General features: G+C 42.3%; 2 protein-coding genes across 3 annotated transcripts in view; one reads left to right on the top strand and one right to left on the bottom strand.

The window, feature by feature from the left end:
- The window catches only part of LOC123508283 (programmed cell death protein 4-like), a 22,622-nt gene extending 12,595 nt beyond the window's left edge, over positions 1-10,027 (bottom strand). Inside the window, exon 1 of the mRNA XM_045261866.1 lies at positions 9,396-10,027. Coding sequence (XP_045117801.1) covers positions 9,396-9,684 — 289 coding nt within the window. The 5' untranslated portion in view covers positions 9,685-10,027. The remainder of the gene's footprint in view (positions 1-9,395) is intronic.
- A 623-nt stretch (positions 10,028-10,650) lies between these two features.
- LOC123508281 (putative pre-mRNA-splicing factor ATP-dependent RNA helicase PRP1) lies at positions 10,651-17,928 on the top strand. 2 transcript variants are annotated; one of them, XM_045261863.1, is made up of 14 exons: positions 10,656-10,807; positions 12,603-12,662; positions 12,832-13,095; positions 13,236-13,455; positions 13,574-13,717; positions 13,925-14,182; positions 14,380-14,691; positions 14,813-14,962; positions 15,068-15,239; positions 15,358-15,486; positions 16,137-16,259; positions 16,458-16,648; positions 16,915-17,077; positions 17,215-17,928. In XM_045261863.1, the coding sequence occupies exons 1-14, from the start codon at positions 10,761-10,763 to the stop codon at positions 17,340-17,342; spliced, it is 2,361 nt and encodes a 786-aa protein (XP_045117798.1). In that variant the 5' UTR covers positions 10,656-10,760; the 3' UTR covers positions 17,343-17,928. The 2 variants fall into 2 exon arrangements, with proteins under 2 accessions (XP_045117799.1, XP_045117798.1); XM_045261864.1 differs by lacking the exon at positions 12,603-12,662 and having other exon boundaries at positions 10,651-10,807.
- Positions 17,929-18,184: the final 256 nt, after the last annotated feature.

The raw sequence follows: 18,184 nt of genomic DNA, 5'->3' as shown, positions 1-18,184 counted from the left end.
CCGAGGGAGTGGCCGAGGAACTATGGAGAGAACTGAGCCCCAGGGAAGATTGGAAGGGAATTTAAGGAGAAAAGTGAGGGATAAGTAGTGATCATAATAATTGTTTCCGGTGTGTGCCTGATAATAGGAAGAAGGGGAGGGGGAGGGGACAGGGGAAGGGGAGGGGAAAGGGAGAGAGGAAGAGGGAGAATGAGAGGAAGAAGCGAAACATGTGACAACTAAGAGACAAACCATGAGAGAGAGAGAGAGAGAGAGAGAGAGAGAGAGAGAGAGAGAGAGAGAGAGAGAGAGGGGGGGGAGGGATGGAGATGGGGAAGGCGGAAGAGGCGATAAACTGGTCAGTCAACACTTTGCATTGCCAACTCTGCCCACCACCACCATAACCACCAGCCAGCCTTGTTCAATATACCACAGCCACGCAGCCAACCACAACACACCCACACAAGGAAGGATGTAAACAGCTGTGTCTCATTCGCCAACACTTGGCACTGACACACGGCAAGTAAGCAAAATATTTAAGATCCTGTGGACATGTTTAAGTCACGTACCTGCTGACCTCTACAACGACAACCACCACTACTACGATAAAAAAAAAAAAAAAAGGGCATCATGTACTAATACCCAATAAAAATAGGATGCAAAAAAACTACTGCGTCTTTTTATTACAACCGTGACTAGGATCAAAATATGTTCTTCAAATATATACTAAAAAAACTATTGGCACAAACTAAAGGGTGGTTGTTGTTACTACTACTACTACTACTACTACTACTACTACTACTACGAGAAGTGTTACGTAGCCCAAGAGAGAGTAGGGGGAGTCTGACCTTCAAAACGTGGGGAAAGGTCAAGAGACACGGCGGGAAAGGGGTAAGGACGGGAGGGAGCGAAGGGAGGGACTGGTGGGCCTATAGTAGTAATATTAACTCTTCTTACTCCTCCCCCTCCTTCCACGAACCGTTTTCTCCCCGTTTTCACCACCACCGCTATCACCGCCCCCTCCTCACCGCCCATTCATCCCCGTCTCACCATTTCTGTAAAATCCACCACCGCGAGCACTACGCCATTCCTCAACCCTGCCTCACACCACCACTACCGCCACCACCAATGGACAAACAGAAGGAAAGGAAACAATATGTAAAAATAAATTCATCACTACAATATGTGACGATAGTGAAAAGAATCCCATGGCCTTGAAATTATGGCTTCGTGTTTACCCAGGGTCGTGCTAAACTGGTGTGTGTGTGTGTGTGTGTGTGTGTGTGTGTGTGTGTGTGTGATTTCCTTTCCTGTTTCTTATGGTAACTGATTTATCCGTTTCCTGCTTATATTTAACGGATCTTAATCATGTTCTTATTTTAATTATATATCCTGGTATTTTCTTCTTATATCATCAATTTCACTTTCATTGCGTTACATTCCTTAATTACAAACACTAGCCTTTACAACCAACTCCACATCTTCATTAATTTCCAGCTTCTTTCTCCAAAGCACCTCAATGTATGAGTTCCCTTCTTATTCCATCCCCATTATTTGTTTCTGAACGTGTTTCTCTCTTCCACCTTCCTTAACATTATTCATGCACAGCACGCCTCTTGTTTTCGTCTGGTATGAAATGGTTGGTTTCCAGGTTGTCAATATGTATCATACCGAATAGCTGCCGATACTCACTCACTCACTCACTCTCTCTCTCTCTCTCTCTCTCTCTCTCTCAGGAAACTTTAGACATGCAGCATGGACAAAAGGAGAGAGAGAGAGAGAGAGAGAGAGAGAGAGAGAGAGAGAGAGAGAGAGAGAGAGAGAGAGAGAGAGAGCGCACTTCAACTTCAATAACCACAGGTCACAAGGTACGCGCGCCCAAAGGAGTGGTGGTGGTGGCGACGGCGGCGGCGGTGGAGAGGAGAGGAGACATGGAATAAGGAGACTTGGCAATGATTATGATTACGAATAACCATAATAATAACGTGAGTGTGGGGGGGGGATAAGGCACGTGAAAGGGAACAAGAGGCCAAAAGGTCTTCTAGAACACACACACACACACACACACACACACACACACACACACACACACACACACACACATTTTCAACAAGTCAACCTCCCCAGTCCCCTTTCTATTACCTCCTCTTCTTCCTCTTCACTCTGCCCATTATCGATTTTACACTTTCAATACGCTCAAAGGGGAACAACGTAGCAACACCACCACCACCACCATGAACAATACATGCAAACAAAGCAATAGGGGAAAAAAAAACTGGTATTTTCCCTTCCTCTTTATCTTTTCATTTCCCATTTCTATAATTTGTTACCATCTTCATTTCATATAATTATCATCATCTACCCTATTTCCCAGACATTTTACTTAAAAGAGAGAGAGAGAGAGAGAGAGAGAGAGAGAGAGAGAGAGAGACCGCAGCTGTTCTAACGTTTACTCTCCCTCCCCCCCTTTCTCTCTCTCTCTCTCTCTCTCTCTCTCTCTCTCTCTCTCTCTCTCTCTCTCTCCGCCCCTTCCTCTCTTTACAACCTTCCTTCACTACCAATATTATCACCAATCAATATTTCACTTCTTTACTTCTCTCCTCTTGTCTCTTTCAACTTATTGCAAAAACTCTTAATAGTTTTAATATTAAACGTTAGGGTAAAAAAAGCTACCACTCAAATTTCATATTACCATGAATAAAAAGTAGGTTTTGCCCAGAAATTCACATCTATTTCATTGGTGGTTAAAACGAAGATTGGTCACTAAAACACACTTGAGACACTTCATACAACTATTTCTTTGGTGATTAAAACGGAGATAAGTCAATAATATACACTCTAAGACACTTCATAAATCTAAATCTATAACCAATACACTTACAAAACACGATACCAAACGCTAGAAGAAATTTAAATATATCGACTATTTTTCAGAGACGCCCAAAGCGGATTGGAGGGAGGCGTGGGTGGGGACGCTGCGTTGACCAATAGGCGCCCTCCGTGTCTATCCCAATCGACCAATCCACGAGGCTGACCTTGACACTGAGTAGCTTCTCTCAAGGTCGAATTACAAAGCAGATGAGTGAGGGAGGCGGTAGTCATAATGGTCTTTGTTGTATGGAAGCCGAAATAGTAATAGTAGTGGCAATAGTCGTACTTTCAGAGCAGTATTGAGTAGTAGTACATACCAGTGAATCAGAGAGAGAGAGAGAGAGAGAGAGAGAGAGAGAGAGAGAGAGAGAGAGAGGTGGGGGAGGGGAAGCGTCGTGCGTTCAATACTAAGGCGGGAGAGAGAGAGAGAGAGAGAGAGAGAGAGAGAGAGAGAGAGAGAGAGAGAGAGAGAGAGAGAGAGAGAGAGACCTGTAAACATAAACTAAACTATACATATATACGGATACCTCTCCTTTTTTTTTTTTAACCGCCAAACGTACTCCACCCCTCTCTCTCCTCCAACCATCCCCCTAACCCCTATCCCACCATGCCACTCTTCCCCCCTCTCCCTCTCTCCTCGAACCACATGAGATAGGGAAGATAACGTTCATGATGATGATAAGCTTGATAACTTGACTCATCTTATCACCAATCAACACCCCACTCGGTTCTCGCCTAGACAACAGCTGGCAGAATAACACGTATGGCTTTTCAAATCCATCACTGCTTTTCCTTCGCTTCCCTCTATGACAGTGTGGTATCAATGATTCTATGCACGTCACTGAGTTTTAACTACACTGTGGTTGGTTTAAGTCGGTATTTCTTGGATTTTAAGGTATATGACATCACAAATTGCCGTTAAGATGATTTTCCAAACGTGTATTGGTAATACCAGAAAAATATAGAAGTGCAATATGAATCAATGAAAGAAAAAAAAAAATCAATCAAAATCCAAAGGCTACATTAGATATTACACTTTTTTTTTTCATTCCAATACAACACAAAAGAAACACCAATACTTGCACAGGCAGACACGCAGTCAGTGCCCCGTGCCAAATATTAAAACATTTCCAAGCGAGAACTGAAAATATAACGGGACAAGAATATTAGTGCGCACATGAGCCTTCCGTCACGCACACCAGCCCCAACAGGCTTCTCTCCATTCCACGTTTCACCGCTCTCATGCTAGTCATGGATGGAAGTACAGAAACCCGCACTCCCTTCCAATGTGCCTACATAGTCTGTCTTGAAATGTCTTGCTCCTGATCAAGTGGCAATCGTGCATTCCTGGATCAGTGAATAAAGATTTACAAAAGGTTACGCAGAATAGACTGCTATGTTATCTTACTATTAACTATTTCTAACCTAGCCAGCCATTTCACCAAGTCATTCTTAACCAGAACTACTTATAAACACTCCTGCCTAGCCTACGTGACCATGGATGTGGCTTCATGAACAGCTATACTTGAGACCTTTACCGTAAAAAGTTTTCCTGTCATCACTATGCAGGATTATTTGTCTCTCCTGCTGCTCTTCACTCGCTTTCAATTGTCCTTGCTCACATTCCACATCTATCCTTCTTCCTTTTTCTTATCCTTCCTCTACTATCTTATTCCTGTTCTACGTCTTGTCACTTCCTTTATTGATACTACATCTTTCCTATAATATTCTGGTATCTATCCTTTGGTTTCCTGTAATCAGTTCATGTTACCTTAGCCTAAGTATACCAATACACAACTTGTATGCGACAGATGTTTATAAGCACAAGTGTTCATATAGTCACGTGCAGTGAGTCACATGGGGTGAGCAGGTGTTCCAAAACCGCCTTGGCCTCAGCACCAACTCGCTTCAAGCCAAGAATGTTTTGAGGGCTCGGCGAGAAATAGCCTGGTAAAAAGACAGCAGGGAGGAGGCACGTGCAGATTTCATAGAGAAACGTGACAAAATGCTCGTGTATTTCCAAACTCTGCTCCTGCGCCTTTAATTTTCCGTTATCAGATGGAAACGTTCGATAATTAACATCTGCTCTGCTTGATGCTATTTGGCGCTTGGGCGAGTGATGTCACCATCATGTTTGTAAATGGTCTTTACATCTTGCAGTCTTCTTCAGTACCTCTCACACAATGCCAAAAGTCACTAATCCCTACACACTTGTTAGGCTTATGGTAACGTGTATTCAAGTATAATTGGACTTGTCACCACTTTGATTACTATTCCGTTATTTCCTGCCAGCGTCCAAAAATAGAACGAATGCAGCTACTACTATCGAGGCGGCTAGAAACGCAATACAAAGAAACAATAAGCAACTGAGTTTATAACACTATCAGCAGCACAGCGCTTGTCTTGAAAGAAACGCTGGCCTGGTGACAACATACACAGGCTTCTCAGACACCCTCCTTCCTACTCACCATTCCTATCTTGATCCCCCCCCTACCCGAGCTTCCACAAGCCAATCACCACGTCAACACTTCTCTTTCTTAAATCGCCAACAAAGACAAAAACAAAATAAATAAATAAATAAACAATGTGCTCCCCTTCCTTCAACACAGTCACTCGCTTCCCTCCCGTCTTCCTTCCCAGCCACCACCCTCCTCCCCTTCCTCTTTCCAACAACTCTCTCCTCTCCCCGATTTCAACCCCTTTCCTCTCACTCTCTCCAGACACCCCCGATTCAAGGTTCACCACCCTCCCCATCCCTCATCTCTTTCACTCGCCATCCGTTGCTACCCGCCTCGTGACAACAGGGCGATAGTGGTGGTGGTAGTGGTGGTGGTGATGGCGCAGAATATGCTGACTGTACTTCTGATTGTGGGAGCTTTGGTGGAACATGACTGGTGGAGGGTGGAGTTTGTGGTGGAGGTGGAGCATGACTAGTATTAGATGACTGGAACGTGACTGGATGTGGTGGTGATGGTGATTATTTACGAGTTCTTGTGGTGATGTCAGAGGTGGCAGTGGTGGTTGTAGTTGTGGTGGGAACGTAAAGTCAATAAAGTACTAGTAGAGAATAATGATGGCTATGTTATGTCTGTCTGATAAATAGACCCTATAACAAGGCTGCTGCAGAGGCACGCTAAATATGTGTGTGTGTGTGTGTGTGTGTGTGTGTGTGTGTGTGTGTGTGTGTGTGTGTGTAATAATAATAATAATAATAATAATAATAATAATAATAATAATAATAATATACGGTCTATTTGAATTGCAGTACATAAATACATACTGAAAATATGCATAGGGGAATGGGGGGAGGCTTAAGAATAGTTCACCAGGTGTGTGTGTGTGTGTGTGTGTGTGTGTGTGTGTGTGTGTGTGTGTGTGTGTGTGTGTGTGTGTGTGTCCCTACATTTCTTCTCTTAGTAAATTTGCCATCACACAAACAAGAGTAAGTAAAACAAGCTATGTTCACGAGTTAGGTATGGAGAGAAAAAAAAAATAAATGAAATAAAAACTAAAAGTGATATTATGACCAACTACACACGAAGGGAAGCTTACACACACACACACACACACACACACACACACACACACACACTGCAACCCTCTCATCGCTTCTGCTCATTCAACATACTGCTAACACTGCGGAAAATGACATAAAAAAAAAGTCAGCCATTGCGCCAGGCACGAGTGAAGGCGGACGCAGAGAGAGAGAGAGAGAGAGAGAGAGAGAGAGAGAGAGAGAGAGAGAGAGAGAGAGAATAATTATTTAAAAGCAAGTTGCAAAGGGTGATTTTAGTAGTAATGGAGGAGGAGGAGGAGGAGGAGGAGGAGGAGGAGGAGGAGGAGGAGGAGGAGGAGGAGGAGGAGGAGGAGGAGGAGGAGGAGGAGGAGGAGGAGGAGGAGGAGGAGGAGGAGGAGGAGGAGGAGGAGGAGGAGGAGGAGGAGGAGGAGGAGGAGGAGGAGGAGGAGGAGGAGGAGGAGGAGTAGTAGTAGTAGTAGTAGTAGTAGTAGTAGTAGTAGTAGTAGTAGTAGTAGTGGTGGTGGTGGTGGTAATAAAAACTATACACGAGAATCTGCATACTGTCTTCTTTGCACCATCTCACAAAAACTTAGCTAGTAGATGGCGATTAAGACTGCTAACAAGAGAACAAGGCAAACACCTAAACAGCTATAGTACTAGGTGCCTTTTGTACTTCACTACCTTAGCCTAGCAGTAGCTTCCTCTTGTCATCTGCCCTGGCGATGGTCAAGATTATGTGCACTTCATCTAGGTATTAACTGTGGCACGTGATATGAGATTGAATAATAATGCTGAATAACAGAATAATTAAAATGCGTTGATGTTTTGTGGTACTACGATTTACTTTGTATCCATGTCAGGTATAGCTCAATATTGTGTTACGCAACTTTACTGTACCTCAAGGACACACACACACACACTTAACCAGCCAAGCATCAACCGTTAGAATCTTGAGTTTAATTCTAACTTTCCTATATTTTATCAAGTCTAATATCCTGCACTTTTGTGGTTTAAAAGATCAAGAGTCATGAATACTATTACTACAACATTAGTTTTATAAGAGGTTTCAATCATTTGAAATTACTTCGACAGTCTCTCTCTCTCTCTCTCTCTCTCTCTCTCAGAAGAGAATAAAAATGATAGGATGACAGTTACTAAGGAGCCATCTCGAGCTGAATGTGGCCATCCAATAGCCATGCCCAGATAGGTCAGTTCATTGTTTTCATGGTAGGGCGAAGTAACATTTGTGCACTGCAAATAACTTACTGCAATAAGATGATAAAATTAACATACTGGATATAGATTTATACTCAGCTAAAATACAAATCTTCAGTGTCTGTTAACGTGTGTGTGTGTGTGTGTGTGTGTGTTTTGCTGTGTCATTGGTGAGAGGGCACCACCAACTCATAATACAAGCATCGCATCACCACTCAACACCACCACACGAGCTTGTTTTCACCTAACCACCATCACCTCACCGTATCCACCACAAGATGAACCCAAGCCAACTTAACACTAATGATTAGATAAATTACACAAAACAACCAGACAGTAGCAGCAACAGTGGCCGTGGCAGCTGCAAGAGTATACAAGACATTCTAGTAACGTTCCCAAGGCCATAGAAAGTTGGTATGAATCACTTGGCGTAGGTTGAACGTACTACACACGCGCGGACACCGGCACGCATGAACACCTAACAAATGCAGACATAAAAAGACAGGTTCAAACACATGTGTATGTATGACATACATACACATGAAAATATACCAACAAATACTCGAGAGAGAGAGAGAGAGAGAGAGAGAGAGAGAGAGAGAGAGAGAGAGAGAGAGAGAGAGAGAGAGAGAGAGAGAGAGAGTTACAACACGTAGGTGAACGACCCTACCAAGGCAAAGTGCCGGTGAAAAAGGGGGGTGCGGGATTAGGATGGGATGGCGAGTAGGGAAAGGCGGTGATTTGATGCGGCGGGGGAGGGGGAGAGGAAGGCAGCGGCATGGATGAAGTGGATGACAGTCGTTATTGAGGAAAATAAGAATAGGAGGAGGAGGAGGTCGAGTTGCTGAGTGAGTACTCGTATTGTGCTTCTCATGGCCGACGTTATGGAAGAGGGAATAGCAGTGACAAAGGAGACGGGCACGAGAAATTGACTGCTCTTTGACACCGCAAGGGGATCGAGGTTTAAGGGTTGTCAGCAGTTAAGAAGGGACTGAACTATACGGAGGGGTGGGAAAGGCGGTACTCGGGGAACGGGAAGGAGCTGCGTATGGGCTGGGATATGAGGAGGTAGTGGAGACGTGCCAGGATGGACGAGTGCCAAGAAAGGACGGAGGAGTGGGCGGCCGGCCTGGCGGTAACTATGACGAGGCAGGGGGCGTGAAACTTGGTAGGTGTGGTAATGACAGGTGCAAATACTTACTCTACGCCAAGGACATGCGACATCAATAGTTGTCAATAACATATTACTTGAAGGATTTTACACACACACACACACACACAAGGACTGTCACCTAAAACATACGACACTGACTCAGTGTCAGTTCTTGGAAACCAGATAGACATGACAGTCATCCATTTGGTCTTAAACAAGTATCAGACAACCATTACCACTGCCAACCATTACCACTAAGCCAATACGTGCCAAAGTGGCCCTACAAACCTTGAACACAATTTGAAAGATACTGAAATAACTTGAATATCTCACCGAGCAGTTGCCATCTTTTGAATCTGTCTCGAGGTGTGTGCACTGCATGCTATGACGAGTATGAACATGAAAATTTCAGCACCAAAAGACCAACCCCAGATGTAATTACTTGGGTATTGGTAGCGTCAATCAGACACCAGCAGTGACTGTGTAACAATTATGTTGAAGTTACATAGCCATTCCTTAAAATCCAGCCATTTTTGAAATCTTGGAAACAGCTAAAACAAACACACAAACACATGCATGACAACCACTTATTACAGTCCCATCCATCCCTGGCACTTCATTAGTCAGTAACATTAGTAAAAGAGGCAGGGCAGCACTCACCTTTCTTGGGCAGGCCGCGTCCGAAGCCATTACGAGACTTGCGCGAGTTTTTGAGCGCCCTCAGCGGGGCTATCACCTGCGTGTCGGAGTTCGCCCGACTCAACTCTTTGGTCATGAACTTGGAAGGACGCTTGGCACGGCGTTTCACACGCTCAGTCAGTTCCACCACACCATTGATAAGTCCCTCTACGTTCTCCTTGCTCTCCGACGCCATGCCATTCACCATAACTTCGTCAACAGGGTCGCCCGCCATGACGGGAGCCTGACCGATGACAGCCAAGTCGCCCATCTCGCCAAGGCTTCGCGATCACGGCTTTAATAACAGACGGACGCAGGAATGGTCGGTGGAGAGAGACCGCGGGAGTCAAGAGGATTGGTTTAAAGATGTTACTTGGGATGAACAATGGTGGTGGTGTTAGTTATGGGTGTAGTGTCAAACGGCCTACATGCAACGAGGTTCAGGAGCTTTCTGAGCGTGGGGCGAAGGGGCGAGCTTTGTTTAGGGTCGTGACGTCACCGCAGAGGCCACCAATCCCCGAGCCTCGACCACTCCACCAATGGCCACCATCGCCCCACTTCCCGCGACGTTGCCAAGTGTCTGTTTGTGGAGTTGAGTTTCAATCTAATAATGTATATCCTGTATTGATTATTGCCATAAACAAATAATTTGTGCACATATAAGATTATACAACAAGTTATTTGTACATAATTTTTATGATATGTGACATCCAATACCCGACACTACGTTTTAAAACAATAGACATTTTACATTCATTTCGTCGCCTTTGTTATTTTGTGATTTTTCGCATGGTATCTCAAACGTTTGAGACCAAACTTGTCACACACTTTGGCTATGGCTACATTTTAATGTGATCACTTGAATAGTTATTTTGTTTTATTCTGCCTAACACTGGATTAAACCTACCTACCCACCTACCATAGTCTATGTCCCATACTCTATAGACACTTATTAGACGCTCTGTGACTCTAGACACTCAAACACTCTATGCATGTTAATACAAAAAAAGATAATTCACGTTTTTTTAAGCCATCACAAACTCAGAAGACACAGAAGATAATACAACAGCAACAATGACGACGTTTCATGTAAAAAAAAGCAACAATTTAAGTATTTCAATAATGTTCAAATGAATTACAAAAACGTTAAAAACACACTTGTAAATCAAGAAATATTATATAAACCCCATAATACTTCGCATAAAAACAATTGAAAATGACAAGGTTGTGGATGAGCAAGAACCAACGGCCCAGTTCAAACTTGGCCTGCGGGTGGTGGTAGTAGTGTCGGCTTGGATATCACCGCAAAACCTGCAGACCACGTGCATTGGACTAACATAACGCAACATGTCCAAGCGGAAAATAGACATCAACCCATCAGCCTTGCGGAAAAGGTAAAATATGTCTGAAAAATTGGAAGGAAGTGGAAAATATGGCGACATAGCGGGGAGGGTAGGGCAGGGAAATACCGATTTCGTTTTGTTTTTCTGCATTGTCTTGCCTCCTTTTGTTGTATGTTGGCCGGTAATGACTGTTTGGTATGGCGGGTGGCTGTTCTGGTGTGTGGTTGGACGTGTGTGTGTTGCGGAGTTGACATGTGGTGCAGTTATGGCGGCCTGTGATGGTGCAGTCAGGTGTCTCAGGTGGATCCATCAATGGTGGTGGTGGTGGTGATTCTGCTTCATCTATATTACGTCATAATTGTATGATCACCAATATAAAGACATAATGAAGCAAGGGGAAAACTTCATGAAGAAAGTTTATAATGGTTTTGTATAGTAACTGAATCAAAGATAATTGCTTTTGATTACCTAAACACGATAATAATGTATAATTTCAAATATTGGTGATGGTGACCGTTTCACCCTAAGTATGGAACTGTTTTGAAACAGACAAAATGCTAGATGACTTGTATTGAGATCGTGCAATCTTTTAAGATAAATATTACCAGAATAGTAGATTATTTTTTGACAAGGTACGATGGCCGTTTTACTTCTTCCCCAAGCCAGGATGATTCTATTTAATCACAAACATAAATTCACACACACACAAAAAGTAATATACAACTAGGTAAACACAAACACACACACAAAGAGGACACTCAAGATCATCATGAAAAATCAGTGTTGAGGGACAATAAAAAGTAAACTTTTTCCACAAAGGACAATGGGCATCTGGAACAAATTGAGTGTAGAGATTGTAGCAGCAGAAAGTGTGCACAAATTTAAGGAAAAGTTAGATAAAAGTAGATGTGGAGACAGGTCACTATGAGCCCCACTCAAACCCTTTAATATACAACTAATAAGTAAATACACACACACACATTATATATATATATATATATATATATATATATATATATATATATATATATATATATATATATATATATATGAATTCATTATTATTTATCTGTTTATTTATTATTTATTGATTTTTTTTATTTATTTTATTTTTTATATTATTTATTGATTTTTATTTATTTTATTTATTTATTTATTTATTTATTTATTTATTTATTTATTTTTTTTTTTTGCTTATAGACATGATATTGCATACCATAGGGATGGGTTGGAAAGATGATTCATAAGGATGCCTCTCTTTTAAGTATAAGTCTGTAGATACTGTATTGTACTGATCGATTGATGCAGAGGTTATTCACTTAAATCTAGAAAACTTCCTTGTTGATAATAGTGATTCTGTTTCATGCCAAACATGAAATCTTAATATAAGAAGGAAAAACCTATATCAGAGAGGTTCAGAAAATGTTTAAATCATAGTAACTGAGTAAATATAGTTTTGTAACCTTGTAATCATGAATTATAAATTCTAATGTGTATTGATACTGTTACTTGTCAAAATAGTAATACCTCAGTACTTTCCCTTTGAATTGTGTTTTGTGTGTGACAATGGTGAGGCATGTGAGAGAGATGATATCACAGTTGACACATGCAGGTACTTCATTAGTAAGCTGTATGTAGGGCATGTTAGCCTTTTACTGTGTAGTATCTCTGGATAGCTAAGCCTGCACACGCAAGTTAGTAGAGGTAAGAGCAATATGCAGACTATTGACTTAACACCATTGTACAGGAAGTATCCCATGAAAAGATAACCGGTAAGTTTCAAAAGAATGTGCATGATCTAAAAAGTTGGTGAATGGATCACTAATAGAGCCCTTAATACCCTCAGCCAGCCTTGGCATCAGCGAGGGCCACGAGCACATGGCCAAGGTCATGTCAATGTTGTCAGGTCAGCAGCTGGCTCTATTCATGCACTTTGCTTTAAGTAATGATATTTTCTAGGCACACGATTCTTTCATGAAGTGAAGCATACATGCACTGTTCATCCTGCCTGCCTTGAATGATTAAACATTGGTATGTGCCACCTGGTCTCACCTCACAACGTCACTCTTTTGCAGGTACGCACAGGACAATGACCGAGAGACAGACAGAGAGAGTGGCTACAACAGCAGTTACAGCAATTACAGCAACAACTCAGGACGCTTAGGTTACATGGGTGATTACCAGCGGTCAGATATATACCCAGGCACAGTTGGCGGTGGTGTTGGTGGTGGTGGTGGCAGCAGCTACAACAGCAACAACCAGCAACGAGGAGCTGTAGCCATGTCTGTTAATCCCTTCACCAACTTGCCCTACACCCCTAGATACTATGAGCTGTACAGGTGAGTGCAAATACAATGGTCAATCTTTCATAGAATGTTCCTATGGTTAGCTATTTTTTAAAATTGCTGTTTATAAAAAAAGAAAGAAATTGAGTAAATTGATAATTGTACTAAAAGCCTACAAATGTTTTGCCAAACAGGAAAAGAATTGGACTCCCCGTATGGGAGTACAGGACCAAATTCTTTGAATTACTGGACAGTAATCAGACCATAGTGTTGGTTGGAGAGACAGGCTCTGGCAAGACCACACAGATGCCACAGTGGTGTGTAGAGTTTGCACGCTCTAAAGGCAAAAAGGCTGTGGCCTGTACCCAACCCAGGAGGGTGGCAGCCATGTCTGTGGCTCAGCGTGTGGCTGAGGTGAGACACTATTTCTGGGGTGGATGTACATATCTTACTTTCATATGCTCAGTATCATGTATACAGGAGGCCTTCTATAGCTCTCTTATTTTCTCATATATCTATATTACTTCTACAGGAGTTGGATGTGGCCCTTGGCCAAGAGGTGGGGTACTCCATTCGTTTTGAGGACTGTTCCTCCTCTAAAACAGTGCTGAAGTATATGACAGATGGTATGTTGTTGAGGGAGGCTATGAGTGATCCCATGCTGGAGAACTACCAGGTAAGACCTGTTATTAATTACCTGCCTTTTCCTATGCTTTCCCTAGAGAATTATTAAAGACTTAAAGTGCTGCAACAATAAGATGTGGCAAGATGGAGATAGACATCACTCCTCAAACAGGTTGACAGAAGCAGGCAGACATACAAAGCAAATAGAGATGGACATGCACTAGTTTGACCACTTGCTTAACTGCTCCTTGGTTCACAGGTCATCTTGTTAGATGAGGCTCATGAACGCACACTAGCCACTGATATCCTGATGGGAGTGCTGAAGGAGGTGTTGAAGCAAAGGAGTGACTTGAAGCTAGTGGTGATGTCAGCCACTCTGGATGCTGGCAAATTCCAACAGTACTTTGACAAGGCTCCTCTACTTAATGTCCCAGGCCGAACCCACCCTGTAGAGATCTATTACACCCCAGAACCAGAGAGGGACTACCTGGAGGCTGCCATCAGGACTGTCATACAGGTGAAAAAAGAGCACCAAATTTTTAAATGTGTAAAGGATTATTTTTAGAGATTATAGTGCATCCACTTTTTGGTATAACCTATTAATCAACCAAGTTAAGTGACAAGCACTGGTAGTATTCATGTTGTATATTTACATAAGATGTGAATTTAAGAAAATTAAAATCATCTTATTGGATTCTTTATTTCTCCCCACAGATCCACATATGTGAAGAAATACAGGGAGATGTGTTGCTATTCCTGACAGGACAGGAAGAGATTGAGGAAGCATGCAAACGTATTAAGCGGGAAGTGGATGCTCTAGGTCCTGATGTTGGGGATCTCAAATGTATTCCTTTATATTCTACATTGCCCCCAAACCTGCAGCAGCGCATCTTTGAAGCTCCTCCCCCAAACAAGCCAAATGGGGCCATTGGACGGAAGGTGGTGGTGTCCACAAATATTGCTGAGACCTCCCTTACTATTGATGGTGTCGTCTTTGTGATTGATCCAGGCTTTGCCAAACAGAAAGTATGTTACCTCTTTGTTGACTTACATATGATAGAATATTTATGTAACATTATGTTCTAAACAATTGGAATAATGTAACCAAGATAATATTGGTGCATGCTGAATGTGTTTATGTTTGTAGGTGTACAACCCTCGTATCCGTGTGGAGTCCCTGTTAGTGTCCCCAATCAGTAAGGCATCAGCTCAGCAACGGGCTGGTCGAGCTGGTAGGACCAGGCCAGGCAAATGTTTCCGCCTCTACACTGAAAAGGCCTTCAAGAATGAAATGCAGGTAATGGCGATAAGATTGGAAAAGGAAGTTGAACTTGTATCTGATTCATTTAGCTAATACCACACACTTGGTAATGATTTACTGGACCTTGCAAATTGTTTTCAGGACAATACATACCCTGAGATCCTCCGTTCCAATCTTGGGTCTGTGGTGCTGCAGCTCAAAAAACTAGGCATAGATGACTTGGTTCATTTTGACTTCATGGACCCTCCAGCTCCTGAGACCCTCATGCGAGCCCTAGAGCTTCTTAACTATCTGGCAGCTCTTGATGATGATGGTATGTCATAAAGTCTCATCTTTGGTACTTCTGTATATCTTGTACCTATAATCTATGACATGCTAGAGACAAGAATGTGGATTTCTTTTTGTTTAAGAGGTGATGTTCTCTTCTACAGGTAATCTTACAGAACTTGGAGCAATTATGGCAGAGTTTCCACTTGATCCTCAGTTAGCAAAGATGGTAATTGCTTCCTGTGACTTCAATTGCTCCAATGAAATCCTGTCCATCACAGCTATGCTATCAGGTTAGTTAGGAAAGGTAGTAAATATTTCTTGTCATATTCAGAGCTAATGATGTGTATCATATAGTCATTTTAAACTTTCTTATTAATATTGAAATTCATGAATTTTTTGATGCAGGAAGTTTAAAGTAATTTCTGAGGTTTATTTTTTAGTGAATTATTGTCAGTTAAGACAGTAATTAATATCCTCAAATTTAGAGTCTTTATATCAGATTCTCATGTCCTGGAACAGCTGTACACTTTGTAACACCCAACGCCCCCATCAGGCGAGTGTCATTACACTGAGCAGCGCTATATTAGAACCACATCCTTCCATCGCTCCTCACAGGTAGAGATGTTAACTCGGAAACCAATCATTGTATAAGTTATCAAGAGGCCCCTCAAGAGTGGTGGCTGTTTTTCCTCCTAATTAAGCTCTTCGTGGAGACTGGTGACCCAGTAGGCATGACTGTGGTGGTAAGGTTGGGGGCTGTGGTTCTAATCTGGTGTAGCTCCCCTTAGGTGGCTGAAGTAAAGTGTTGAGCAAGCCAGGAGGGCCAGTGCCCTTCGCCCTGTGAGGAGGGTGAGGCTTAATGTTCGGGCCGTACCCTCCCTCTCCCGCCGTCATGCGCGGCTGTGGTGGGGCCGGGTCGGTTTCCCCATTCTTGCTACAGTACCGCAGTGCTTTGTGCGCCCTAATGAGGCCAAGAAAGCTGCTGACGAGGCCAAGATGAGATTTGCGCACATAGATGGAGATCACCTCACCCTGCTGAACGTCTACCACGCCTTCAAGCAAAGTAAGTGTTGGTTTGTTGCTCATATTCCTTGGGATTAGTGGGTGATGGGTGAGATTTATGCTTTATAGACTTTTACCTTTTATTTCTTTCAGTGTGGGATGTTGACTGACATCCTGTGTTCTTTTTACAAAGTTCAGTTTTGAGCCCAAACTAATCTCACTTTTCTTTTTTTCCCTCTGATCCTTTATACTCCGGTAGATATGGAGGACGTCCAGTGGTGCTATGACAATTTTGTCAACTATCGTTCACTGAAGTCTGCAGACAACGTTCGGCAGCAGTTGTCACGCATCATGGACAGGTTTAGCCTTAAGCGTACCTCCACAGATTTCAACTCCCGTGACTACTACATGAACATCCGCAAGGCACTTGTTTCAGGGTTCTTCATGCAGGTGAGCAAGGATTGTGATGATGAGAGATCTCTTCGTTTTCTATTGAAGTGTCCAATTTGTATATTATGTATGCATAAAACTTGGTTCAGTGGTATTCTCATATTTATATTAAAATTTGACATCTGAAGAGGAGCATGTTGGCTGAGCTGCTTTTGTATTGGTGTAAAGGTGGCCCAAGACATTCTCATTCTGTGGCTATAATTTCACTGGTATTGTCCCAGCACACCTCCAAGACACACATCAATTGTATTTTGTTGATATTTCAGGTAGCACATTTGGAGCGCACTGGCCACTACATGACCATTAAAGATAACCAAGTGGTCCAACTGCATCCCTCCACCTGCCTTGACCACAAACCAGAGTGGGTTCTGTACAATGAGTTTGTCCTCACCACCAAGAATTACATCAGAACAGTTACTGATATTAAACGTAAGACAGTTATATGAATATCAGAAATGTGTATACTGGTTAAGGTTATTTATGCATTTTCTTTATATATGCATATTATGATGTGCATTTTAATCACCTTTAGGTTTCATTGTAATCAAAAATTTTCTTTCTTCCAGCTGACTGGCTCATCAAGGTGGCCCCTAACTACTATGACATGCAGAACTTTCCTCAGTGTGAAGCCCGAAGACAGCTGGAGAACATCATCACAAGATTTGAGTCTAGACAATACAGGGAAGGATTCTAAGCCTATAACTGTAAAGAACATTCAGCAGGTATTAATGTCTGAATTTCATCATAATTGCCAATCTTCTTTGTATGTTCTCATTGAGGTTTATCCATGAGAAGAGCTTGGTTGGATTAGGCTTAGTGTGGATTGGCATGGAATGGACTCTTAGAATTCTTGTGGATGAGAGATGATGCATAGATAGCTTATATTTTTTGTATGGTGTATTAGTGAGTTAGCTGAGGGGTCCCCATTAGCAGAACTCACTTTAAAAAATAAATTGGTCACCAGAAGCGTGACACAGTTAGTGGTCAGTTGGCGAGTCAACCTTCAGGTTTATTTATTATTGTACAAAGCAATAAGTGAGTTATTTAGCTCTACTGGATTTGGCCACAGCAGCACAGGCATAAAAGCTGGTAGCATTATATTTATTATGTATGCTATTATAGGATGAAATAGTACTTTGATCCTGTGTTTTGCTACCCAGGACCCATCATTCCCAGTAGGAAAGGTGCCAGGTGTTGGCTACTCGGGGGTACTAAGAGTAATCCCAATGTGGTCCTAACTTGTCACTCATTTTATGTTAAAAATAAATGCAAAATATTTGTGTATTTGTCTCACTCCAATATGTTGAACTCCTGATCAGGAACAAAGAGATGGTTAATTAAGTTATCTGTATCAGGCAGATTGTTTTTACAAGAGGTAGATGAGACAAGATGTGTCGGGTCATATCTCGACTGCAGAAATAGAAACAGAATGAGCTGCTCAATCTCCTCTGTCCCTCTAATAAGTTATCTCCTTGGAGATGCAAGGAATGGCAGTATTCTTCCAACTTGTTCTACATTTCAGTTGTGAATTTAGTA

This window comes from Portunus trituberculatus, chromosome 24, assembly GCF_017591435.1.
Source record: "Portunus trituberculatus isolate SZX2019 chromosome 24, ASM1759143v1, whole genome shotgun sequence".
In the NCBI taxonomy this organism is placed as follows: domain Eukaryota; kingdom Metazoa; phylum Arthropoda; class Malacostraca; order Decapoda; family Portunidae; genus Portunus; species Portunus trituberculatus.
This window is presented reverse-complemented; position numbering and strand designations above follow the sequence as displayed.